Here is a 25,186-nt window from a genome sequence, read left to right as displayed (position 1 = left end):
TCTACCCGACGACATCATCAACAGTTAAAACATTTTTAAAACAGTGATTTCAAACACTATGGGATTCGCGGTGACGTGAGGAGCAAGAAAATACCCTCTATGACTAGAAACTCGTTGCAGAAACGTTTAATCCTACACTGTGATGTCTCCGAGAATCATTTCTTAGGACCTTTGTTTTCACATTTGTAGGTCTAGTTTGGTGCTGAAGATAATGAATAAAAGGTTGAAAAGTGGCGGAATTACCCTTTACAATGGCTATTCTGCATTAAACGAGACTTCGTTCATTGTAGCCAAACAGGCATGTTCAAAACAGTTTTCATACAAATCCATGGGTCGTGCATGGACTCTTATTTTGAAAAGCGTGTTTATAACTGCAGGGGTTGAGCGCTAATTCCTTGTGACGCGTTCAAAACAACTGTGAACTCAAAAATATCTGATGTACGACTTCAGTGCGTTCAAGACAGCTGTGAATTTGCGAGAAAAAAACTCAGAGTGCGAAACATCGTTTTGAAAGGTCATCCAACTCGGAATTCGGGCCTCTCCTAGAACTCCAACTTTCCGATCTGAAAATCACCGACGTCATGATTTGACCTCGTATTTTTTCCGAGTTCCCAGTTGCCTTGAAAGCCCCGGAGTCAGTACTTTGACAGCGCGACGGTTTTTCCTCGGAGAACAGACTTTTCGCTGTTGCCTTGTAAGGTGTTAAAAACAAGATGCTGTCTTACATCATTGGGGTAAGTATAATTGCCAACTAGCTAAATATGATATGTTTTTACATTGGCTTAGGCTGAGCTACAGTTGTGCGATTTGACACTGCACAAGGAATCTATAGCGAACGGCAGGCAAGCTAGCTATGGTTGGCTAACTAGTACTGTAGACTACAGTGTAGATCTTCGTCGTGAACCATCAGGTTTGTAATCCACCGTAGCTGTAGTAAATCAGTCATATGGTATATAGTAAACTGTCGTCATAACTACCTAACTTGATAAGCAAAGCTTTTGCTTTGCCTCTTATTGAGATGTTTGGGCGTTGCATGGCGCAAGTTGCATGGCGCTAGGGAGTGAGTTAACGTTACCTAGTTTACGTGATTGACAGTCGGGTTAATTTCTGATTAAAATAGCCAGCATGGAGATCTCTGCACACTTGTCAAAGGAGTGCACGCCGCTATGGCTCTACCATGTCGTTATTAAGTTAGCTAGCTACTAGCTATCGAATAGTGGTGAAGCGCAGTAGTTTGGTCCAATGTTGGGGTGTGTGCGTATTTATTTAACTAGGCAAGTCAGTTAAGAACACATTCTTATTTACAATGACGGCCAAACCCGGACGTCGCTGTGCCAATTGGGACGCTGCGTAGCGCTATGGGACTCCCAATGACCACCAGATGTGATACAGCCTGGAATCGAACCAGGGACTGTAGTGACGCCTCTTGCACTGAGATGCAGTGCCTTACCGCTGCGCAGCTCGGGGAAATTCGTGTTTCCCCAGTGTTCCTCTGACATAACCACTCCCCTAATTTTAGGGAAGCGTTGTGCCTATCCATTATGACTAAACCATTTGTCAAGTTAGGTGTAATATCACACTGACTGATGCATTGTATATCAGTACAAAAATGAGGTATATCCTAATAACTGTTAAAAACCTGTTTTTGTTGACTTGTTGGTACAGTCTGTAATTTTCCCCTCCCAATCATGGCAGCAGTCTTTACAATGTTCAACATGGTAAAGATCGCCATCCTTATTTCCACAATAACTTCAACTGAAAAGGCAAACCTTCCTTTCCCATCTCCGCAGCTCATTCGGAGCAGTATTGACAACATGATCAACCTCATCCTGAGCCTCTTCCTCTCAAAGAAGAAACCTGCCATCACCCTAGAGGACCCCAACATCAAATATGCATTAAAGCTGATAGATAAAGAGGTAAGAATTCAGTGTTGTGATCAGGTTATTATTACTGTGCTGTGGTGAAACCACGTTCACATTATTAATATAATAGAGTGAATGAAACTAATTGGACTAAGAAATCATGAGTAACAATTGTGACTAGATAAGACATGTTTGATCTGGGATGCCCAGTGCTGTTCTAGAAAGGCAATTCCATGAAACAGAGTGATGATCCGACTCAGATTTTTCACCTTAACATTTATGTAAAACAAAAACCAATGATTGCAAAGTTAAACAAACTATGCACAATGACTACTTTTAACAATTTCCACACTAAAAAAACAACACATTTACCTGAACAGTGCAGATGCAATGTTTAGTAACATAATGATCCCACAAACTGTCATTCTGTTACCAAACTTTGCATTTGCACTGAGTTCTATGCTTTGTAATCATTGTTGTTTTGTTTGAGTCTCAGCATCACTCTGTTACTGTGGAAATGCCCCTTACCATTACAGGAATTGCACAAAGACCAAACACATAAATTAGGCTGGTCTGTGTCACAAGCCCTTTAGGACTTGGGCTGGGCAGCTGCTGCATTGCTACAGACTGAGGTTTCTCCATTTAGTGCAGAGGTCAATATGCAACCAGTCTGGATTATAGTTTGAAGTTATTGCTCTTGTACAGACTGCTACTGTGGATCAAGGCTAACAGTCAGTCAACAGTGTGTGTGCTTTATATCAGGGGTATTCAACTCACCCTATGAGGTCTGGAGCATGCTGGTTTTCTGTTCAAGCTGATAATTAATTGCACACTTGATGTCCCAGGTCTAAATATAGCCCTGATTTAGAGGAAAACAGTGAGAGAACACTGAGAGAACGTGGTGGAACTATCTTTGAGGTCTAGAGTTGAGTTTGAGGGATCTATATCATGTCAGTGCAGCTGTGAAATGCTGTGTTGTGGTTCTCATAGATCATCAGTCATGACACAAGGAAATTCCGTTTTGCCCTGCGGGAAAAGGATCATGTCCTTGGGCTACCCATTGGTGAGTACATTCAATTGATGTCGCTGTTCAACTTTTCAGCATTTATATAAAAACACTATTAAGACTATAATGTAGTGTAACATTGACTGTAATCCTGGTCTGAATCTGAAATCATACAAAAATGTATCTGTTTGTTGTGTTGTCTTCGCACGATCACGACTACTCTTCATTTAAGTGGCCGCCATACTTTGACTGTTTCCGTTCCCAGGGCAACACATATACCTGTCTGCCAAACTGGATGGAGTCCTGGTGGTCAGACCATACACACCTGTGTCTAGTGATGACGACTTAGGCTTCGTTGACCTGGTAGTGAAGGTACTGAAGAAGCTTTCTCTGTACTATAATTCAACCTCTATCTCCTCAACCACTTTTCCCAACAAATGTTCTTATTGCTTCCCAGATTTACTACAAGAAGGTTAATCCAAAGTTTCCTGAAGGTGGGAAGATGAGTCAGTACTTGGAGAGCCTCCGGATTGGCGACACTATTGATTTCAGAGGGCCCAGCGGCCTGCTGGTCTACCAAGGAAACGGTGAGTCATCACGTTTGCCCAACATTGCCACTGTGTGCTAGATCTTGCATTAAATACCCTGTTATGTATATTTAGGCCCTGGCTGAAAATGTTTCTAAAGTGGTAAGTGGTCACTGCTCTGAGCTAGGTCAATGGTGAAGAAGTGCACGCAAGCCACTCCTTTACTAAATTGGTTTGTTTATTGGGTGTTTCAACAGGGGCTTTTGCCATCAAGGCAGAAAAAAAGGCGGAGCCTGTGATCAAAACTGCCAAGCAAGTGGGCATGATCGCAGGAGGGACTGGTAAAACAAAAGCCACCATGCTCAATCTGTACATAGCAGAATGGCCATCTGTGATGGGTTGACATGTGTTCTATTGGATCCTGTTCCCTCAGGAATCACTCCCATGCTGCAGCTCATCACAGCCATAATGAAGGATCCCCAGGACCAGACAGTGTGTCATCTGCTCTTCGCCAACCAGGTGAGTTTACACCGCTTTCCTCATCTGGTTTGAATTTGATGTCAATGAGTTCAAACATGGGCTAGTAGTCCCTAATACCTTCTCTATCCTATTCTCCCTCAGACTGAGAAAGACATCTTGCTTCGACCGGAGTTGGAGGAGATCGCAGCTAATCACCCAACCCGGTTTAAGCTATGGTTCACCCTGGACAGGGCTCCTGAGGGTAAGAGATGCCCATAACTTCTATTATGTTTCAGTGAACATGAGCTGATATAGGGAAATAAATGTTTGCTTGCCCTGTTGAAGTGTCAATAAATGCCGTTAAAGGTTCACAAAGATTTAAGAGAAGGCTAAGAAAGAATCTTGTCTGGTCCGGAGTGACTTAAAATTTAACGTCTCTTTAATCATCAGAGTGGGAGTACAGCCAAGGCTTCATCAGTGAAGACATGGTGAGGGACCACCTTCCACCCCCTGGAGACGACACTCTCATCCTCCTGTGCGGACCGCCTCCCATGATCCAGTTTGCCTGTAACCCCAACCTGGACAAAGTGGGCCACGCCAGCAGCCGGAGGTTCACCTTTTAGAAGCCAACCCAGGCGAGGGGTTAAAGGGGCTCAATGATCAGCCACACCCAACATTTATTAAAACTCTCTTGCATCAGCGCTTGATAATCTGTTGAAATCATTTCACTTATCCTACAGCAGAATTAGTGGACCATTTTCTGTAACTTGGTGTGCCTTAATTTCCAAAACAGAATCCTGAAATGAGTGGTGTCTAAAGCATTTTCTGATTTCATTCTGAATTGAGTAACTGGTAGTTGGAGGAAACAATTATTTGAATGTTCTTCCTGTCAAACTAATTGTGACTGATACCTGTGTACTGAACAAAATATAAACTCAACTGATTTCCTCCTATGAACTCTTAAGTTAAATGAATTAGGCCCTAGTCTATGGATTTCACATGACATAGGCCTACTTTTTGGGAGCCAATCAGAATGAGTTTTTCCCCACAAAAGGGCTTTGTTAGACAAATACTCCTGGCCTTTGTGTCCCCAGCACAAGGTGCACTTAGGATAAATTCTCACTAACAGGGAAGTAAACACTTTTTTTTTTTACAGAAAATGAAAATAAGCTTTGCAACGAACATTTCTGCTCATGAAACCACTTTGCATGTTTTTTTTGTTCAGTATAATTTTACTTGAGTGCCTTAGCAATACTTCTTTGTATGCACAGCTGAAGACATGACCATAATACTGCTCAGTTGCTTCCACTGCAAACTATTCCCTAAAGTGTAATGTATAACTTTGCACATTGATGTACTTATTCCATATTGTTGCAGAAAGAGTGACTAAAGGGAGGATATCTTGAAGCTGTTACTGGAGTCTTTCCATGTGCTTAAATGTCTTTACAGCACTTGAAATATGGTTTCATTATGCAACATGTTGTATTGAGATCAATAAAATACAAATGCAATAAGTTGTTTAATAGGATTATTCAGCCTAATTGATCTTTTAACATCCTGATGTAAGCACAGCCTTGACTGATCTAAAGTAATGGCTGTGGGTTCATTTCCAGGGGTGCAACTTTCACTGGGGACATGTCCCTCCCACATTCTGAAATTGCATTATCACTGATACAAAATGGGACTTGTGGGTCTCTGGCTGGTGTAAGGATCTATCGACAAAGTGCTCAACTCAGACCTTGCTGAAGTGGAATAAAAAATACTTGTGGAAGTATCTCAATGTACATAGCTCACCCATCTGTAATAGGCTAGTATACACAGTCATGTAGCCCATTTTACCATGTTTTTATTGACAATTCTTCACAAAAAGATGCATAGAAACAGTACACAGTACATTACATTGTGTTCACTGATATGGTTAAGGCTTGCAAAACAATATCATTGCTTTCTGGTGATGTTCACATTCTAGAACATTGGGCTTCCATGTTCCTAAAATTCCACATGGCAGGACAAACCAAAGTGATAATATTGAATTACTTTGGGACACAAACAGGAGCATCAAATGAGACAACATTATGGATTAAAAGTCAAAACATTGCAGTCTAAGTGTCCCACTGCGAGTTGACCAATCTTTTAGGTTATATAATTGCTAATAGGTGTGAGAGGGTTCCAAAAATAAGTCAGTCAGGACAATGGCATACCATGTAAGTACAGGGACTCATTTATGGATATTCAAACAAATATATAGAAAAAAAACAGTTCTGTAACACAAAAGTATGGAAGTATAAAGTAAATGCTCCCATGTTGAAATCTCAAGTCATGCTACATTTCAACAACTTAAATAAATACACATGTATAACTTCACTTGGGAATGCAGAGCAAGAGATCGTAAATTGCTGAAACGACAACGACGTAAGGGCATAGGTGGTCTCAGGTTGTAGAAGACAGCTTATCAAGGTGTGTGTGTAGGGGGGGGGGGGGGGGTTGCATGGCAACGCCAGCTGGGGCCAATGATGTGTATAAACCCTGGATTGCTGATGCTATGTAACGGCCAATGAGAGGCTTTGAAGCCACCCGTCAGCCATACTCCTCCATAGGAATGAATTGAATTCTACAGCACTTCAATCAAATGTTTAAAGGACAAAATGACATGCATTTAGGTATTTATTTGTTGTAGTGGGGACAGTATCATTAGTACTCCCTTGTATTTTTACACATCATTTCAAAGTATGCATTAAAAGGTGTCTAATATAATATACTTGTCAAAAACAAATGTAGACATTAATGCATTTCTACAGCTTCTAAAATCTTTTTTTACAATTGAGGAGTAACAAAATGGCTGTGTGGTGGCTGCAAAACAGCACCCCCTGTCAGTCATCTAAAGTTAATACATTTAATTGGCAGGAACCCTCCCTCACACGTTGGAGTCGTCATCGGTGACGCTGGCCTCAGGGGAGCGAGAGGAGACCTTGCTGAAGAATTCATCCTCCTTCAGCATGCTCTGAAACATGCAGGAGAAAACACATTGAAGTCACACAGGAAAACAAAGAGATTAATAACTGCCAGAAAAGTGCCATGGTTGTTTTGCTAGAGCACAGCTTGCTGAGAGGCACATAAGTGATTTGATGTGTGATCATGTGAGTTTTTGTGGGGTGGGGAGGGTATTTTACCCCCCTTTTCAATCTTGTCTCATCGCTGCAACTCCCCAATGGGCTCGGGAAAGGTGAAGTTAGAGTCATGTGTCCTCTGAAATAGGACTTCTTAACACCCGTCCGCTTAACCCGGAAGCCAACCACACCAATGTGTCGGAGGAAACACCGTTCAACTGATGACCTGGCCAGCCTCTGGAGCGAGATGAGCCAAGTAAACCCCCCCCCCGGCCAAACCCTCCCCTAACCCAGACGACACTGGGCCAATTGTGCGCCGCCCTATGGGACTCCAGAGATCACAGCCGGTTGTGATACAGCCCGGGATCGAACCCAGGTCTGTAGTGACACCTCTAGCACTGCCTTAGACCGCTGCGCCACTCCGGAGGCCTCATGTGAGCTTTTTAATGACTTCTTACCGTCAGGTTGTCGATTTCCTCAGAAAATGCTCCTATCTGCCTCACAGCCCCTTCCGAGTCCTCCATCTAAGAGTACAGACAGTGTTAAAGAGCACTTCACATGGAAAATTAAAAGTAAAACACTATCCTCTTGTGGTACCACATTCCACCCTCTCATCTGTTCATTGGAGTGCTCTAACCTCACCTAAAGGATGATTATCATTAATACTTTTTAAATAGTTATCGCCTCAGTTAAAGGGGCTAAAAAAAAGCCACACTAAAAACACCCACATTCCCTGAAGTTGAAGGGGTTAATGGCAGTCCCCTACCTGGTCCAGGTTGTCCTCATAGATCCTCAAGCCCCCCTGGAAGCTGCTGTTCTTGGGCATCTCCACGTCCATGGGGCACACGTACTCCTCGCTGTCCTCCTGGCGCTTCTTACGCAGGGTCCCGAAGCCACCAAACGGCAGCCTTCTGGGCTGGAGGAGGAGAGAGGATGATGGGAGAGAGTCAGTCAAATGGGGACAAACGGCTGTGTCTAACAAGCTGATGCCTTACCAGCTGCGAGTTGACCCTACCTTGACCTTGGCGGTGGCAGTGAGCAGGGTGTAGTCAGGGTTCTCCAGACACTCCTGTTTGCTGCGCTGGGCAGCGGAGCCGATGAGCAGGTGGAAGTGGGTGGCCAGGTGGCGGCGCAGCAGGGTCTTGTTGGGAGGGATGTTGAGCAGAAGGGCTAGGGACTCCACGTTGAAGCGAGGCTCCAGCACCTGAGACAAGGAGAGATGCAAACGAAGAGTGAGACAGACACCAGTAAAAGGCAGTCAGTGTATGTATACGCTGATGAAGGTGTGTGTTCCTGAAATGAGTCAGTGGCAAGCCAATTCAAACAGAGACCCCCCCCCTCTCACCATGACCCCCCCGTGCACACCACTGCCCCTCAGGTTAGGAGCGTACTCAGCCAGGTCCACTGATCTCAGCCACTCCATCACTCTGTGATTGGTCCACTGGGAGATCTCCCCTGGTGTGATGTTGTTCTGGGGAGACATTTTCTTTTAAGTTGGTGTTAATAAAAACGGAAAAGTTTATTTTCCCTTTTACAAATAACACCACTGAAATGTAACTGAACTGGTGAAGTGAGAGACCATGTGTATGGTGGATATGAAAGCACAGGGAGAGAAAGAGCGAGAGAGAAGCGAGAGAAAATTAAATTGTTTATTTATTTAGAAGTGACTAAACCGTACCTCGTCAGAGGGCCGTCGGCGGAGGCAGTTGGGCTCGTAGAAGTTGAGCCGGAGGACCTGGATGGCTCTCTTGATGCTGAGGTGGTGGAGAACACTGCCCACCTTTAGAGACAGCAGGTCATCCTGAAGGGGACAAACACACATACTCTTCTCAGTCAGGAGAATGACTACTGTCAATCAATAAGAAATAAAAAGGACACTAGACATACAGATGATCACACAAAAGCAAGGATTTGTTATTTAATAGACTTTATTCACCCCCTTTGACATTGATTCTAATTCATTTTAGCCGTGTTAGACCGACTACTGCAAATTAAGACTCACCACAGTCATGTAGTGTAGCATTCGTCCATCGACCCTCCCCTCATCAAACTGGCTCTTATACTGTGGCAGACCAATATCATCAAGCCATCCTGAGAAACACCAAAACAACTCAAATCAATCACAAGTCACAGAAAGGTTATTCAATTTTTCATTGTCAAGGCTTTTTGATAACTCTGAGGCTGTGGTCAGTGGTCACTCACTGGTCACCCAGTTGTGGTCCAGTTTGGCCTTGCTGACATCCTCCTCTGATCCCAGTGCCTGGAGAGCCAGCTGCAGCTTCTTCCGGTGGAGGGGCTGTTTGATCCCCAACTCCTGTTGCCACAAACATGTATGGATTGTTTAAAACATCTCACATACTGTACAGTTAGGAAGAGAGTGATAGAGAAAATAGATGTTTGTCAGGACACAGGTAGCAAAGTGAACATTAAGCAACTATAAGCTTTAACATCGGGAGTTTCATTAAAATGTCTAGCGACACAGAATGCACGAGACGCCTCCTGGATGCTCCACTGAGCCGTCCTACCTTCTCCAGGTCGTGCTGGGAGGCCTGCAGCAGGGTGAATCCTGAGCGGATCCACTGCTGGGCTTGAGCCACGTGCAGCCCCAGGCCCTGCTCCTGCAGCCACACACACACCTGCTCCTTACTCCACTGCGCAAAGGGAGCGTCCACATCACTGAGGGGGGAGAGAGCGAGCACACTCACCTTTAACGTGGAGGGTAAACAGCACATCATTCATTCCCATTTGCTCCTCTGACACCACAAAATCCTAATACCCTAAAACTGTGATACTGTAGACTTAGTTCCAATAAACTTCTGATCCCTTCTTCTACATCTCTAGTTCACAGACAGATACACACAGAGACAGTCTAGCAAGAGGTGAGCTTCACATACTCGGCGCTGTGCTGCAGGTCACGTGACCAGCCCAGTCGGGGGCCGGCCGTGGCTCTGACTCCTCCCCTCCTGAACTCAGTCTCCTCCAGGTCTAGCGAGGTGGAGTGACTTCTCTTCAGCCTAGAGGGGTTTAGAACACAGCAAGCCTAAATATCCTGCCATGCTCGATCCTCGTGTTACAGCAAACCCTCTGTCCTTGTATTACAGTTAATAAAGCAATAGTTTAATTTAAAAACCCTGGCTCCATCTTAATTAATCTTTCCCCCAATTCCTTGCATACCATCTCCTCACCTCTTTCTAAACTTAGGGAATATAGAGAACATTTTGACCCACCTGCCTAAGAACTTCATAAAGCCTCTGGACTTCTTCTTGGCCTCTGGTGAGGAAGGTAGGGTCTGGCTGCTGTCTCCTCCCTGAGGTTTGTGTGGCGGGGCACCAGCCAAGTCCAAGTGGTCTGTGCCCTTACGCTCAGTCTCAGCTGGATTCAAACACACACATCCCTGTTAGATCAATAGCTGACATCTGACAATCCACCACCACAGGAAACTCGAGGCCAACACTGTCCAAGGACTACAGCTGTAATGGCCACCATAACCACTTCTGGACTACATCTTCCACTAAACACCACCACCACTATGAGTACGCCAAGAACCACTCAAAAGCACCACAACTCAACTCATGCAGGACTGGTTGACATGAACTTTGATGCAAATTCATAGACTTCCAACTGTAAAAGACAAATCTCAGAGGCGCATCTTTAAGGACAGCTAGCAGAGTTAAGCGGCATCATTGCAGATGGTGTCACATCATGGATAAGGAACAACTGGATATGATTTAAAAGGGGAGAGAAATCACACTAAAAACCACCCAGCTCACACCAGCGATCAACTAAACTTTTCACTTGCTTGATACAAGTGAAAAATGAAGAGTAGGAAAATGGAGGTAGGGGCATATCTAGGGATTCTTCACACAACAATGTAACCATTTACCATCTATGACCCAATCAGCCTCAAGAGGGTTCAGAAAAACAGCCAGCCTTTTTATTTAGTCTACGATGGGTCTAGTTGTGTAGTAACGTTAGATGGTGATCACATTGTTGCGCTAGTATCCCTGCACACATCCAGCGTTCATCCTGATCTGCCATACTGCAGGCCTGGCCCGTCTGTGGGGCTGCAGACTACTGTACTGTACCCAACGTAGGCGCACTCGCACTCCGGCTGCGATCTTCACATCACATAGAACCATGGAGAATAGAGAGAGCAAGGATAGAACATAGTCACTAGTGTGAATACTACCAGACAGACAGACATAAGAAAACACACATTAAGAAATGGAACTGTGAATGTTTTTTTTACATCATGAACATGGAGTAATATTTATTGTTCACACCACCCCGTGCAGAGAAACGAGCACCCTTCTCCCCGAGCACCCTTCTCCCCGTGCCCCCCCCCCCCCCAATGATGACTCACCCAGATTTGGGGCGCTGGACGTCCTCTTGCCTCCACGCATCTTGAAGAAACCACGTCCAAAGGAGGAGCGGGCCTTCTTGGTCCCAAAGCTTTCATTACTGCTGGGGTTTGATGGGGAGGTGGATGGGGGGCTGGGCTCCTCAACTGTAGTCTAGAAAAGGGGTGAGGGGTCATTATGAGCACATTAACCTAATAAAATATTTGGCATGCCAGTAAACAAAATCAATCTCCCAATATAACCAGCTCCATTGTTCTGTTGTACCACCAGGTGGCGGTGGAGTAACAACTGTCAAAACAACCATTGCTCAGGAATCCTATTATGATTCCATATCATCCTGACAGACAGTCCAGAGTCCAGTCAGCCATCACAGTGGGGCTCAGTGACCCCGCCCTCCATGTGGGGGAGATAAGAGATAGAACCTGTATCTGTATGACTGGCCCGTTTGAGAGACACGCCTTTGAGACTCTCCCATGTTGAGAGGTCAAAAAATGGGGGGGGGGGGGGGTTTATGTTTAAGACTAGAACAATGGGCCAGAACAATGGGCCATTAACCAAAAGGTTGCTGGTTCTAATACCCGAGCCGACAAGGTGAAAAATCTGCCGATGTGCCCCTGAGCAAGGCATGTAACCCTAATTTGCTCCAGAAGTGCTGTACTACTATGGCTGACCCTGTAAAACAAAAACGTTTGGACATCTACTCATTCAAGGGTTTTTCTTTATTTTTACTATTTTCTACATTGTAGAATAGTAGTGGACATCAGAACTATGAAATAACACATGGAATCTTGTAGTAACCAAAAAAAGTGTTATAAAATATATATGTATTGATTTGTTTATTTGAGATTCTTCAAAGTAGCCACCTTTTGCCTTGACAGCTTTGTACACTCTTGGCATTCTCTAAACCAGCTTCATGAGGTAGTCATCTGGAATGCATTTCAATTAACTGTGCCTTGTTAAAAAGTGAATTTGTAGAATTTCTTTCCTTCTTAATGCGTTTGAGCCCATCAGTTGTGTTATATCCTGCCTGGGTCGGCCCTGTCCGGGGGTATCGTCGGGCGGGGCCACGGTGTTTCCCGACCCCTCCTGTCTCAGCCTCCAGTATTTATGCTGCAATAGTTTGTGTCAGGGGGCTAGGGTCAGTCTGTTATATCTGGAGTATTTCTCCCGTCTTGTCCTGTGTGAATTTAAGTATGCTCCCTCTAATTCCCCCTCCTATCTCGGAGGACCTGAGTCCTGGGACCATGCCTCAGGACTACCTGGCCTGATGACCCCTTGATGTCCCCAGTCCACCTGGTCGTGCTGCTGCTCCAGTTTCAACTGTTCTGCCTGCGGCTATGGAACCCTGACCTGTTCACCGGACATGCTACCTTGTCCCGGACCTGCTGTTTGCGACTCCCTCCCTCTACCACACACCTGCTGTCTCTAACTGAATGCTCAGCTATGAAAAGCCAACTGACATTTACTCCTGAGGTGCTGACCTGTTGCACCCTCTACAACCACTGATTATTATTATTTGACCCTGCTGGTCATCTATGAACATCTTGGCCATATAATGTAATAATCTCCACTCGGCACAGCCAGAAGAAGACTGGCCACCCCTCAGAGCCTGGTTCCTCTCTAGGTTTCTGCTTTTCTAGGGAGTTTTTCCTAGCCACCGTGCTTTTACATCTACATTGCTCGCTGTTTGGGGTTTTAAGCTGGGTTTCTGTATAGCACTTTGTGACAACGGCTGATGTAAAAAGGGCTTTGTAAATACATTTGATTGATTGACAAGGTTGGGGCGGTATACAGATAGCCCTATTTGGTAAAAGACCAAGCCCAAATTATGGCAAGAACAGCTCGAAAAAGCAAAGAAAAACGACAGTCCATTATTACTTTAAGACATGAAGGTCAGTCAATTCGGAAAATTTCAACCACTTTGAAAGTTTCTTCAAGTGCAGTCGCAAGAACCATCAAGCGCTGTGACGAAACTGGCTCTCATGAGGACCGCCACAGGAAGGGAAGACCCAGAGTTACCTCTGCTGCAGAGGATAAGTTCATTAGAGTTACCAGCCTCAGAAATTGAAGCCCAAATAAATGCTTCAGAGTTCAAGTAACAGACACATCAACAAACTGTTCAGAGGAGACTGCGTGAAATCAGGCCCTCATGGTCAAATTGCTGCCAAGAAACCACTACTAAAGGACACCAATAAGAAGAAGAGACTTGCTTGGGCCAAGAAACACAAGCAATGGTCAATAGACTGGTGGAAATCTGTCCTTTGGTCTGATGAGTCCAAATTTGAGATTTTTGGATCCAACCGCCGTGTCTTTATGAGTTGCAGAGTAGGACGATCTCCGCATGGGTGGTTCCCACAATGAAGCATGGAGGAGGTCGTGTGATGGTGCTTTGCTGGTGACACTGTCAGTGATTTATTTAGAAATCAAGGCACACTTAACCAGCATGTCTACCGCAGCATTCTTCAGCGATACGCCATCCCATCTGGTTTGCTGCATCAGATGACCTGGCCTCCAAAATCACCCAAACTCAACCCAATTGAGACGGTTTGGGGTGAGTTGGACTGCAGAGTGAAGGAAAAGCAGCCAACAAGTGCTCAGCATATGTGGGAACTCCTTCAAGACTGTTGGAAAAGCATTCCAGATGAAGCTGGTTGAGAGAATGCCAAGAGTGTGCAAAGCTGTCATCAAGGCAAAGGATGGCTACTTTGAAGAACCTAAATTCTAAAATATATTTAGATTTGTTTAACACTTTTTTTGGTTACTACATGATTGCATATGTGTTATTTCATAGTTTGTTATTCTACAATGTAGAAAATAGTAAAAATAAAGAAAAACCCTTGAATGAGTAGGTGTCCAAATGTTTGGCTGGTACTGTACATAAACTCCATGATTGCAGAAAGTCAAGGTCTTTCCAGTTAACCCACCATTCCCCATCACCCTAGGAGTAAGAGGACAGTCTTACCTGCTCTGTGTTGCTGTTTATGTGGCCCAGGCTACCTGCTGAATGTGGTGGGACTTCTGGTGGACTGCAAAGAGAAAGGAAAGTTAACCGACAGTCTAGACCTAGAGATTATGAATATACTGACAAACTAAAACTGTGACCCAATGGACAAATAGTGCATGGGAGTGTAGTTTGTCCAGGAAAAAGCCAACCTCACCTGTCTGTGTCTGGTTCCTGTATCAGGCTTTCCTGCTTCAGCTCTGAAAACACTGCAATAGATGGAATCTGGGAAGAGAGGGTGAGAGAGGAAGAGAAAGAAAGACAAGAGTCAACCTCGCAAAATGAATGTTTCGTCAATGTCGCAAAGCACAGTGGACAGTTTCATTGGTTAGGTAGTTGGTGTCCTGCTAAACCAATACCCCAAGCCTGTTGACCCTCACATTCCTAACATTACGTTTTGGTAAGGAAGTCTAGAGTCTCGGGTCCATCCTGTGTGTGAGACATTGTTATGACAGGGGAGGTTGTTACCTCGTCACAGCTCCTTCCTGTCTCCTCCCCAACTGCCAGGGTGGCCCGGTCTGTATCCATGGCGACCTGAATGGAGGGGGATCTGTCATCCTGGATGTCATCGTAATCGTCTTCATTCAGTGTGTCTGCGGGGGGGTGGGGGGGGGGGCAGTTATAATTGTTACACAAAATAATCAAGTCCATTATTCTACACTCTAAAACGTGATTGATCTAGTCCGATAAATAGAAATGGACTATTGTAATGATACCGATAAAACACTTCATTACTAGTTTCATACTCCTTGAACATAGTTTCACCTTTCACCAAGTCCTGGACCTTTTTGTACCGTGTGATAGACTCCTGAAGCTCCTCGATCCTCCGGTCCTGTGGGTGAAGGATGGTAGATCAGAGTTAGAAAAGCCATTGAGATCCCCATGCGTCAACTACAGAAGCCTTTATGAAAAAGTGTGAACAGGAGCTCCAGTACCTTGTCATTGTTAGCTGACGTCAGGGACTCCATGGCCCTCTTCATCCTCAGCACATCCACATCTGGAAAACAACAAGCATGCCCCCACAGGGATCAGAGACAGACACATTGTCTGGTGTCTACTGCTGTCTATACACACTGGTTGAGTCTATAAAGACCTACATGCAAGTCAAGTCCACTTAAGCAACAGGACTTTTAATCGAATAGACTTGAGCAGACAATTACATTGCAGTATTTGGGGCATGTTCAAGGCCAATAAATTCTTGAAGTGAATACATTGCACTCCACATAAATTGCATTCCTTTATGGTAAACGGGTGATAAGAGCCTCAGCTGTGGGTTGAAAGAGTCAGAGATCATGTCTAAACATGCTTGGTATGAGCCCTGAAGACAGATAAGACGATAGTAAGGTGGAAAGTACAAAATCCCCCTTTCTATCTGTGTGAGATAGACAGGATGCTTTGAAAATTGTATTTCAGGGGGAAAGTCCAATGCTCAGGCCATGTCTTGATGGTACCCATCATTACTTAAGGGGACTTAAGGGCAGAAATAACTGCAGACGAATTAGGAAAAGGAATGTTGGAAACTTGTTGCCGTAAATCTGTCAAGGTGCAAGTTAAGCCTATTGAAATATTATGGCTCCTCGTGTGTATGAGAGTGAAGTGAGGTTCCCCTCCCTCCCACATGTCTAGTAACCGTACTCCCACCTTTCTCTCCATCTGTTCTGTCTGGGGTCAGCACTCCCTGTGTAGCCTGGTCTTTAAGTCTCCTCAGCTCCTCCAGCTGCCTCTGAAGAGTCTGCAGTTCCTCCTGAATGGGAGAGGATCATGTTCGGGACCATTCAGACCTCATTAAACTACAGATACATATCTAGGCCCATATTCATAAAGTGTCTCAGAGTAGAGGGGTAGACTATAAAGCAGGATCAATGAGCTAACTTGCCTAAATAGTCACAATTAACTTTTTATTTTTTAGAGAGAGAAGCTTGAAAATGGGCATGTCCTAATTGACTCAAAAACCAAAAACACATATCTAAATTGAGCTTTCTTAAATTATCCAGAAAATCAATAGTTATTTCTGGTTGTTTATTAAAGTTAGCTGGCTAACCCATTGAACCTGCATTGTAGTATACCCCTCTGATCTAGGATCAGATCCCCTGTCCATTCATTTTAACATAAAAGGCAAAACTCATACTAGAGAAGCACTCTTCGTATCGGACACTATGAATACAGGCCAAGATCTAGATAAAAACCCAGCTAGACAACAGAGTCTGACCAAACGGAAAGTTAAAACCCAGTCTGATGCCAACTGTGCTGCAGGGCAGTATGACCCAGAATAAGGTTAGAGTGAGGATACATTCTACCAGAGGACTGGTGTCTTAACCAGAGAACCATACAAACAACTGTAAACATGTCAGTTTCTTTCACATTCCACTGAGAAAGAACAGCTCCATTGGGATGTTCATCTCCAGCAGAAGGTCATCCGTGACCGTTCAGTTCCATCCATTAGTTTAGCTTACTTAGCCAAAGGTTTAAGACATTTTAGCATCAATGTACAGTTAACATACAATTAAGTGGATCAGGGCAGGAAGAAATGAAAAACGAGTGTGTTAAGAAATCTGCAACTTTTACTTAGCTGGTAGAAGAACTTAGTCAAAGTGGAAATGTGCTGAAAGTTGGAAAAATGGATAGTGTCAATGGACAGAGGGAAGGTTTAGAGGCCCATAAGGACAGACAGGGAAGAGCAGAGCACAGGGTGCTAACTTCTGCACCACACCTCCAGTGAACCTTAACCTGCCCCATTCCTAGGGCTGCGACAGGTTAGCACGTTGCAGGGGAGAAGTTAGCCAGGCAGGGGTGAGAGAGGAGGAGAAAAAGGGTATGAACCATGAAGGAAGGTGGTATTACTAAGAGTGAAAGCAGTGATTTATAACCAACATACAAGGGAACAATAGATTCAGTACCTACATGATGTAGAAAAAGTGTAGAGGGAGTCTACCTTAATCTGTGGACCATATGTCATGCACAATCTAATTTGAACGGATTGACCCAAGGCCTTCGTATTGCAGACAGATTCTTAGCCATGCTACTCACTTTGGTGGATTTAAGTTTCTTCTCACACTGCAGTCTTTCATTCTCCATATCGGTCACCCTGAACCGCAGGTCATTGACTTCCTGGTACAACTCCTGGGGAGGTAAAAGACTGCATTACCCACATGTCCAAGGGGTCAGCTGAGACTATTGGAGGAAACTGTGGGGGATGTTTTTATGGAGTGAAAAATCCTCAATGAGGCACCAAAGATTATTTAGAGAGAGAAAGAGAGAGAGAGAAACAGAGAAGCCCACTACAACATGGAGACAGATCCTTGATTTTGAAGAAAGCGTCATGGTCAATTACCATTACAACTGCTTTTATGTCATGGATAATACATACTCCTGCACCTTGGAGCAATTACCTTATAGACGGAGCACTCAGGAAATATGCATCATTAAACAAGAATGTGCTACATGATTCACGACGCATACATTTAGACAAGAGTAAAAACCGCAGAGCACCGTGGGTAGGAAAGAAGAAATGGATCAGACTCATGGGTGTGTGATTTACAGCCGAACAAAGCCCAGCATTAAACAAAGGCGATATTAAATATATATGGAAGACATTGCCTTTCTACACACCTCTCCCTAGGTTATAGTAGTGTCGGAAACCCAAACTCAGGATCCAATATCCTGATTCCTCCAGCCCAGGCCTGCTCAGTGCTCATAGATTAGGTGTATGGAAACCCTGACTGTCAGACTCCCAGCTTCTCTAGAGGGGATATGAATTATTTTATGAGAGGAAATGGCTGATGGAGCAAGGCAGTGTTTTGGCACTCCCTGCCCGCCAGTCCAGGATCTGCATGACGGATCAGGGCCCACTCCATCCGACTGAGACAGACCTCTGCATGGTATTAAATGTTTGGGTGACTGCCAAGATTCATATAAACTCACATCCTAATATTATAAGAAGTCTGCCTGCCGTTGAACAAAACGCCAAATATCTACAAAAGACAAGATATCTCTGTGTGGGTGAGTCTATCGCCATAATGCATCCGTGTACCTCACTATCCCTGAGATCTCTCGCCACAGTGGTCAGCTTCAGTTTCAGACTGGACACCTCGGTCATCAGCTCCAGCTTCTGGGTCTCCAGGGTCGACCTGCTCAACAGCTCCTGCACAGGACACAGTCACAAACGAGTAGGAGCGAAGTGTATTAAGTGTGTTAATCAGTGTTCAACCAGAAAGAAACATTTGGATCAAAAGGCTGACCAATACCTTGAGCCCAAGGTTCTGTCTCATAAGACAGAACATCCTGCTAATAACCATAATACACTGCAACCCTGCTGGGGCCTCACCTGCTGCAGCGTTTCTTCAGTGGCGTCGAGTTTCTCTCTGTGCTCCTCCAGACACATGTCCAGATCCCTGATCTTCTCCCCCTGCACCTCCACCTGGTCTGAGAGAACACTCACCTGGGGACAGTCGTCACTCAATAATACGCCACATGTCATCTGCGTGTTGTTTTCAGGGTATGGGTTAGTGATCTAAGAGCATGCTCTGTGATGCATGTCTTCCACTCACTCCATGAATAGGTAAAACCTACTGAATTCAACAGCTACCTATCAAATACACTTTAAACAGAGCACCCTTGCTAATGTACGGTTTGCATGTACAATGTATTTGCTAATGTTCACATTTTCTCAATATGGGGTGGTATTTCCTATTTGTTAAAGCTGGTCTCTGCTTGTTCATGGCCTCGTGACACACACCTGGAGGACGAGACACTCCTTATCACTCTCCACCCGTGACAGTCGTTCCTGGTAGATCATGGCGGAGCCATTTCCGTTGGTCTGAAATCACAAACAACCAAAGCCAAGTGCTTAGAGAGGCCATAAATATGGTCAGGAATAACTTCTTGCCCTACCACCATACCAGGAAAGACTCCTGACCCTAGGAATAGAGCAGCCTCCAGTCATATGTACCACTCCATCTCAAAGGCCAGCATACAGCTATCAGGTGTCATAGCATCCCTATATTGAAAAAACATCACATGATTTTCCCCTGGGGAGAAAAAAGAAAAAAAAGGCCGGTGACACGTGAAATGCATGTTATTTGAGAGACACGTGAGGGTCAATAGGGTTCTCACATGCAAGTGCTTTATGTGTGACTAAAGTGGCAATTGAATCAAAAACTGAACTCCTCTTCTCATATTTCACACAGGGAACGAAAGGGCTTGAGGGAGGAAAACATGAGCCTCACTTTGAATCATCTCCAGTAAAGAGGATGGAAACCATTTCAGACACCGCTCCAGAGACACTTACTCACAAAGCATGTCATCACACAATAGCCATACAATCAACAGAGTGAAGGTATAAATAACAGGTAAGGCTGTAAAGACGAAGCAGACCACTGCCTGTGCAATCACACAAAAGGAATCTAGTCTAAATAAAAGTACTTCGATGTGTGGAATACTCATCAGCAATACATTTTCCATGATTACACTCAAATTGGGAATATCTCATGCATTAAAGAGATCCTCCTGTACTTCTGTATACTTTTTAGCCAGCAGTTCTGAAAGTAGCGCTCGCGAGCCAAAAATTGATGTACCACATCATTGCTCTCTCGCTCACTCTGCTGTGTGCGCATCTAACTAGCTGCCACTCAAATGGCAAGGGGCAGATTGAGGTAAGACAGTAATTCCGCTCATAAACGATGCATGTATGAACTACACAGACACATTCAGCCAAAAGCGGGAGGTTTAACAAATACTTTGTTCCAGAGCATGTCTAACAATAGTAAAAATACTGACTAACATTAACAGTGTTTGTTTTCTTACTGTTGCAAATGCAGAGGGAGTTACCTACCAGTTGTCCCTGCTGCAGCCACTCCACTAGGCCGTCGGCGGTGGTGTCAGGGACCTGGCAGCGGAGGCCCTCCCTCTCATCCTGGTCCATCATCTCCAGCGCCGCCCGCAGGTCCTCCAGCAGGTGCAGCGCCCGCAGGCTTCCCAGGAAGGGAGAGGTGGGCGACTGGCAGTCAAACAGCCCATTGGAGTAGTCCATGGCCTTGGAGCCTGTTGGGGCCATGGTTAGGAGAGAGGTGGTTAGGAACAAATAAGCAAGTTAGAAGCTTAGATATACAGTACCAGGCAAAGGTTTGGACACACCTACTCATGCAAGGATTTATCTTAATTTTTTACATTGTAGAATAATAGTGAAGACATCAAAACTATGAAATAACAAATATGGAATCATGTAACAGAAAAAAAAAGTCTTAAATCAGAATATATTTTGTATTTGAGTTTCTTCAAATATCAAGGCAAAGGGTGGTTGACAGCTTTGTACACTCGACACACTTTCCATTCTCTCAACCAGCTTCGTGAGGTAGTCACCTGGAATGCATTTCAACAGGTGTGCCTTGTTAAAAGATCATTTGTGGAATTTCTTTCCTTCTTAATGCATTTGAGCCAATCAGTGTTGCGACAAGGTAGGGGTGGTATACAGAAGATGGCCCTATTTGGTAAAAGACCATGTCCAAATTATGGCATGAACAGATCAAATAAGCAAACAGAAAACAGTCCATCATTACTTTAAGATTCTTCAAGTGCAGTCGCAGAAACTGGCTCTCATGAGGACCGCCACAGGAAAGGAAGACGTCAACTGTTCAGAGACCGCGTGAAATCAGGCCCTCATGGTCAAATTGCTGCAAAGAAACCATTACTAAAGGACACCAATAAGAAGAGACTTGCTTGGGCCAAGAAACACAAGCAATGGTCATTAGACCGGTGGAAATCCGTCCTTTGGTCTGAGGAGATCAAATTTGAGATTTTTGGTTCCAAACGCCATGCCTTTGAGACGCAGTGTAGGTGAATGGATGATCTCCGCATGTGTGGTTCCCACCGTGAAGCATGGAGGTGGTCATGTGATGTTGCTTTGCTGGTGACACTGATTTATTTAGAATTCAAGGCACACTTAACCTGCATGGCTATCACAGCATTCTGCAACGATACACCATCCCATCTGGTTTGTGCTTAGGTGGAACTATCATTTGTTTCTCAACAGGACAACGACCCAACACACCTCCAGGCTGTGTAAGGGCTATTTGACCAAGAAGGAGAGATGGGGTGCTGTATCAGATAATCTGCCTCCACAATCACCCGACCTCAACCCAATTGTGGTGGGATGGGTTGGACCACAGAGTGAAGGAAAAGCAGCCAACAAGTGCTCAGCATATGTGGGAACACCTTGAAGACTGTTGGATAAATCATTCCAGGTGAAGCGGTTGCGAAAATGCCAAGCGAGTGCAAAGCTGTCATCAAGGCAAAGGGTGGCTACTTTTAAGAATCTAAAATAACACTTTTTGGTTCCTGATTCCATATGTTATTTCATAGTTGTGATGGCTTCACTATTATTCTACAATGTAGAAAATAGTGAAAATAAAGAAAAACCCTTGAATGAGTAGGTGTGTCCACACTTGACTGGTACATCTATAGTTTTAGCCCTGTGGTTGGAAGTGTGAGCCTCTCCCATCCTCTCCTAATTCCCTTCAACTAGGAGGATGAAAGACAATATCACCACGTGGGATGTCATTGACCCATGTGATGCGCTGCAGAAGTGGATTTCTGAATGTGTCCTGAAAAATCACATACCACACATTTTAAAAGCAAAGAATAACAGATTAGATATTGATATTTTTTTTTAAATTGTGTGCAAGAGGCCTGAGCAGAAGCTTGTGTGTTGGACTTGGAAAAGCCACGTTTCCAGTGTGTACTATAATCTGTCAACCTTCATAGAAATGTAGAAGAGAAAAATAAAGAGAGGGATAAATAAATATACAAGTCTTCCCTAAAAAGGCAGCCAGGGACAGAGTGACCGCAGTGGGTTCTGTGGTAACAGGGGCTAGAGGATGTCATGTGATCAGCCATCCCTCTTGGAAAGGTCAATTCTAAAAAATATACAAGTCAGTGGAAAAGCCTGGGCTCTTAAAGCTGTCCCCTCTGCTCATCTACCATCAAAAAAATAATAGGTCCAAAACTTCCCTCTGGTGTCTGACTGACCATTTCTATTGCTTTGGTGCAATTGTCACTCAGAATGTGGTACATTTTCACAGCTCTTAGTACAAAACTCAAAACAGACTCAAAAAGGCAGTTCAAAACTAAACATATTTTCAATTGACTAAGTACAACACACAAGATCATAGACACTTGTGTCTAATCTAAAAATACATGTTTTATATTGCAATTCATGTTTATTTAACTAGGCAAGTCAGTTAAGAACAAATTCTTATTTACAATGACGGCCTACAACGGCCAAATGACGCTGGGACAATTGTGCTCCGCATAAAAAGGACACTCGATCACAGCCGGTTGTGATACAGCCTGGATTCGAACAAGGGTGTCTGTAGTGACGCCTCTTGCACTGAGATGCAGTGCCTTAGACCACTGCGCCACTCAGGGGCCCATGTTCATATAAAGTTATTGCCTTTCACAACGCAATGTTCACATTACTTTTGATATGATTCTCTTCGGTTAAAATACATTTTAGAATAACTTAATCTGACTGTTCTTAATTGAAGTTGGGGGAAGCTATAGATTTGACATGGTTTGTCAACTACAGAATGTATGTAACAAATTCACGTGTATTGGTTGCATACACAGATTAGCAAATGTTACAGCAGGTGCAGTGAAATGCTTGTATTCTAGCTCCTACAGTGCAGTAACAATAAGCAAATATTTCATAAAGTCCAAAACAAAAAATGCATCCCTTATACAGTAAACCTGTATCCAAAATTAAGTTGCTGGGGTCACACTGCTCTACAAAAACTGCATTGGCCAATACAGTACTGTAATATGCCATTTACATAGCAGACACTTAAACAAAGTGACTACAGTCCATATATTTTTGTATGTGACCCAAGTGGGAATCAAAACCCACAACTCGTGTTGCTAGTGCCATGCTCTTATGAACTGAGCCACGTACATGACCACTACAATAAATACATACATAACTGTAAAATACAATACAGATGGAAGACGTAGGATTGCCATCCCAACAGGCGTGCCACCCTCCCTTCAGGCCATGGATGAGGCATGCAATGCCTGCAAATCATATTAGCAGTAGGCCTTGAATAATAATTTGTTTCCATCACTGCTGAAACAATGGAACGTCTTGCTTTCTCATATTGGAGGACTGCACTGGGAAACATCCCAGACCAGTACCTCAGTCATATCCTAAGAGCAGCAGCATGGGAACCCTAGTCCAGAGGATAGATATCAGGGGCTTATTTAAGAGGCATTTATGTACATATTTGAGGGGGATCCGCCCCACAGTTCAGAATGTGAGTGTGAGTGAGTTTTGCGCGTTACCTGCTATGATCCCATCCATTTGCTCCAAGGCGGCAGCCAACATCTCGCTGGCGTCGGACATCATCTTCACCCCCCCACTGTGGATCTGAAAAGAAAACAGAAGTGTCAAGTAAAGACCAATGACAAACTGAACAGCCATTGCCCAGAAGACGACAGCACAAGTTAGACGATGTGCTTGTAAAAATCGGTCTGAAAATGGCATTTCATTGGCTTTTAAAACTTGAGCAGTAAATTACATGAACCCCATGGGTAGTTCAAGTCTACACATTTCACACAAACAAAACTAAAGTGGACAGAGACCACCCAAGAGTCAGGACCCCCCTACATTACAACACTAGCAGATTTTACAACTTTAGTGATGATTACAGTAATATTTGATGAAAGGCGTTTCTATGCACCTTAATTTGTAAGCCACTTCCTGGTAGTAAGGATAATGTTCTAGCCTACAGTTAGTTGTAGAATGACACTGCAAATAATATGTAGGATTTTCTCCCTCCATGTGAATGGGACATTAGGGAATTCCCATGTCTTGTGTGATCAAGTGTAATTACAATGCACATGTCCGGTATTTGTTGTTAGGGGGCATAATTGTGTCCCTGGTACATTTCAAATCAAATCAAATTTTATTTGTCACATACACATGGTTAGCAGATGTTAATGCGAGTGTAGCGAAATGCTTGTGCTTCTAGTTCCGACAATGCAGTAATAACCAACGAGTAATCTAGCTAACAATTCCAAAACTACTACCTCATACACACAAGTGTAAAGGGATAAAGAATATGTACATAAAGAAATATGAATGAGTGATGGTACAGAGCGGCATAGGCAAGATGCAGTAGATGGTATCGAGTACAGTATATACATATGAGATGAGTATGTAAACAAAGTGGCATAGTTTAAAGTGGCTAGTGATACATGTATTAAATAAAGATGCAGTAGATGATATAGAGTACAGTATATACGTATACATATGAGATAAATAATGTAGGGTATGTAAACATTATATTAAGTAGCATTGTTTAAAGTGGCTAGTGATATATTTTACATCAATTCCCATTATTAAAGTGGCTGGAGTTGAGTCCGTGTGTTGGCAGCAGCCACTCAATGTTAGTGGTGGCTTTTTAACAGTCGGATGGCCTTGAGATAGAAGCTGTTTTTCAGTCTCTCGGTCCCAGTTTTGATGCACCTGTACTGACCTCGCCTTCTGGATGATAGCGGGGTGAACAGGCAGTGACTCGGGTGGTTGTTGTCCTTGATGATCTTTAGGGCCTTCCTGTGACATCGGGTGGTGTAGGTGTCCTGGAGGGCAGGTAGTTTGCCCCGGGTGATGCGTTGTGCAGACCTCACTACCCTCTGGAGATCCTTACGGTTGTGGGTGGAGCAGTTGCCGTACCAGGCGGTGATACAGCCCGACAGGATGCTCTCGATTGTGCATCTGTAGAAGTTTGTGAGTGCTTTGAAGAGACGCTGCTGCGCCTTCTTCACGATGCTGTCTGTGGGTGGACCAATTCAGTTTGTCTGTGATGTATACAC

At 44.1% G+C, this 25,186-nt stretch overlaps 2 protein-coding genes across 4 annotated transcripts in view; one reads left to right on the top strand and one right to left on the bottom strand.

Moving 5' to 3' along the window:
- The first annotated feature begins 286 nt into the window (after nucleotides 1-286).
- Nucleotides 287-5,626, top strand: LOC139378528 (NADH-cytochrome b5 reductase 3-like). The gene is made up of 9 exons (XM_071120778.1): nucleotides 287-734; nucleotides 1,791-1,916; nucleotides 2,853-2,925; nucleotides 3,134-3,240; nucleotides 3,326-3,455; nucleotides 3,653-3,736; nucleotides 3,829-3,914; nucleotides 4,017-4,116; nucleotides 4,305-5,626. The coding sequence occupies exons 1-9, from the start codon at nucleotides 714-716 to the stop codon at nucleotides 4,475-4,477; spliced, it is 900 nt and encodes a 299-aa protein (XP_070976879.1). The 5' UTR covers nucleotides 287-713; the 3' UTR covers nucleotides 4,478-5,626.
- Nucleotides 5,627-5,683: 57 nt separating this feature from the next.
- LOC139378526 (liprin-beta-1-like) overlaps nucleotides 5,684-25,186 on the bottom strand; it is a 33,063-nt gene continuing 13,560 nt past the window's right edge. For 2 of the 3 annotated variants that reach the window (XM_071120776.1, XM_071120775.1), the window contains exons 2-26: nucleotides 23,654-23,738; nucleotides 20,154-20,362; nucleotides 19,059-19,139; nucleotides 18,648-18,761; nucleotides 18,354-18,464; nucleotides 17,351-17,443; nucleotides 15,965-16,067; nucleotides 15,259-15,320; nucleotides 15,089-15,155; nucleotides 14,792-14,916; nucleotides 14,481-14,548; nucleotides 14,285-14,348; nucleotides 11,325-11,475; nucleotides 11,047-11,079; nucleotides 10,189-10,333; nucleotides 9,856-9,975; nucleotides 9,487-9,637; nucleotides 9,164-9,275; nucleotides 8,964-9,052; nucleotides 8,640-8,762; nucleotides 8,307-8,432; nucleotides 7,977-8,165; nucleotides 7,728-7,877; nucleotides 7,420-7,485; nucleotides 5,684-6,855 (exon numbers count right to left, since the gene is read on the bottom strand). In XM_071120776.1, the coding sequence (XP_070976877.1) occupies nucleotides 6,769-6,855; nucleotides 7,420-7,485; nucleotides 7,728-7,877; nucleotides 7,977-8,165; nucleotides 8,307-8,432; nucleotides 8,640-8,762; nucleotides 8,964-9,052; nucleotides 9,164-9,275; nucleotides 9,487-9,637; nucleotides 9,856-9,975; nucleotides 10,189-10,333; nucleotides 11,047-11,079; nucleotides 11,325-11,475; nucleotides 14,285-14,348; nucleotides 14,481-14,548; nucleotides 14,792-14,916; nucleotides 15,089-15,155; nucleotides 15,259-15,320; nucleotides 15,965-16,067; nucleotides 17,351-17,443; nucleotides 18,354-18,464; nucleotides 18,648-18,761; nucleotides 19,059-19,139; nucleotides 20,154-20,362; nucleotides 23,654-23,717 (2,703 nt within the window). In that variant the 5' untranslated portion in view covers nucleotides 23,718-23,738 and the 3' untranslated portion in view covers nucleotides 5,684-6,768. The remainder of the gene's footprint in view (nucleotides 6,856-7,419; nucleotides 7,486-7,727; nucleotides 7,878-7,976; nucleotides 8,166-8,306; nucleotides 8,433-8,639; nucleotides 8,763-8,963; nucleotides 9,053-9,163; nucleotides 9,276-9,486; nucleotides 9,638-9,855; nucleotides 9,976-10,188; nucleotides 10,334-11,046; nucleotides 11,080-11,324; nucleotides 11,476-14,284; nucleotides 14,349-14,480; nucleotides 14,549-14,791; nucleotides 14,917-15,088; nucleotides 15,156-15,258; nucleotides 15,321-15,964; nucleotides 16,068-17,350; nucleotides 17,444-18,353; nucleotides 18,465-18,647; nucleotides 18,762-19,058; nucleotides 19,140-20,153; nucleotides 20,363-23,653; nucleotides 23,739-25,186) is intronic. The other variant, XM_071120777.1, reaches the window with a different exon arrangement.

The sequence above is a fragment of the Oncorhynchus clarkii genome, chromosome 21 (genome assembly GCF_045791955.1).
Source record: "Oncorhynchus clarkii lewisi isolate Uvic-CL-2024 chromosome 21, UVic_Ocla_1.0, whole genome shotgun sequence".
Taxonomy (NCBI): domain Eukaryota; kingdom Metazoa; phylum Chordata; class Actinopteri; order Salmoniformes; family Salmonidae; genus Oncorhynchus; species Oncorhynchus clarkii.
This window is presented reverse-complemented; position numbering and strand designations above follow the sequence as displayed.

Bases quoted from the DNA above. Each gene is read 5' to 3' on its own strand.
- LOC139378528 (XM_071120778.1), top strand. From the start codon at position 714: ATGCTGTCTTACATCATTGGG. The intron at 735-1,790 runs GTAAGTATAATT...CCATCTCCGCAG, and splicing joins TGCTGTCTTACATCATTGGG to CTCATTCGGAGCAGTATTGA. The intron at 3,737-3,828 runs GTAAAACAAAAG...CTGTTCCCTCAG, and splicing joins CATGATCGCAGGAGGGACTG to GAATCACTCCCATGCTGCAG.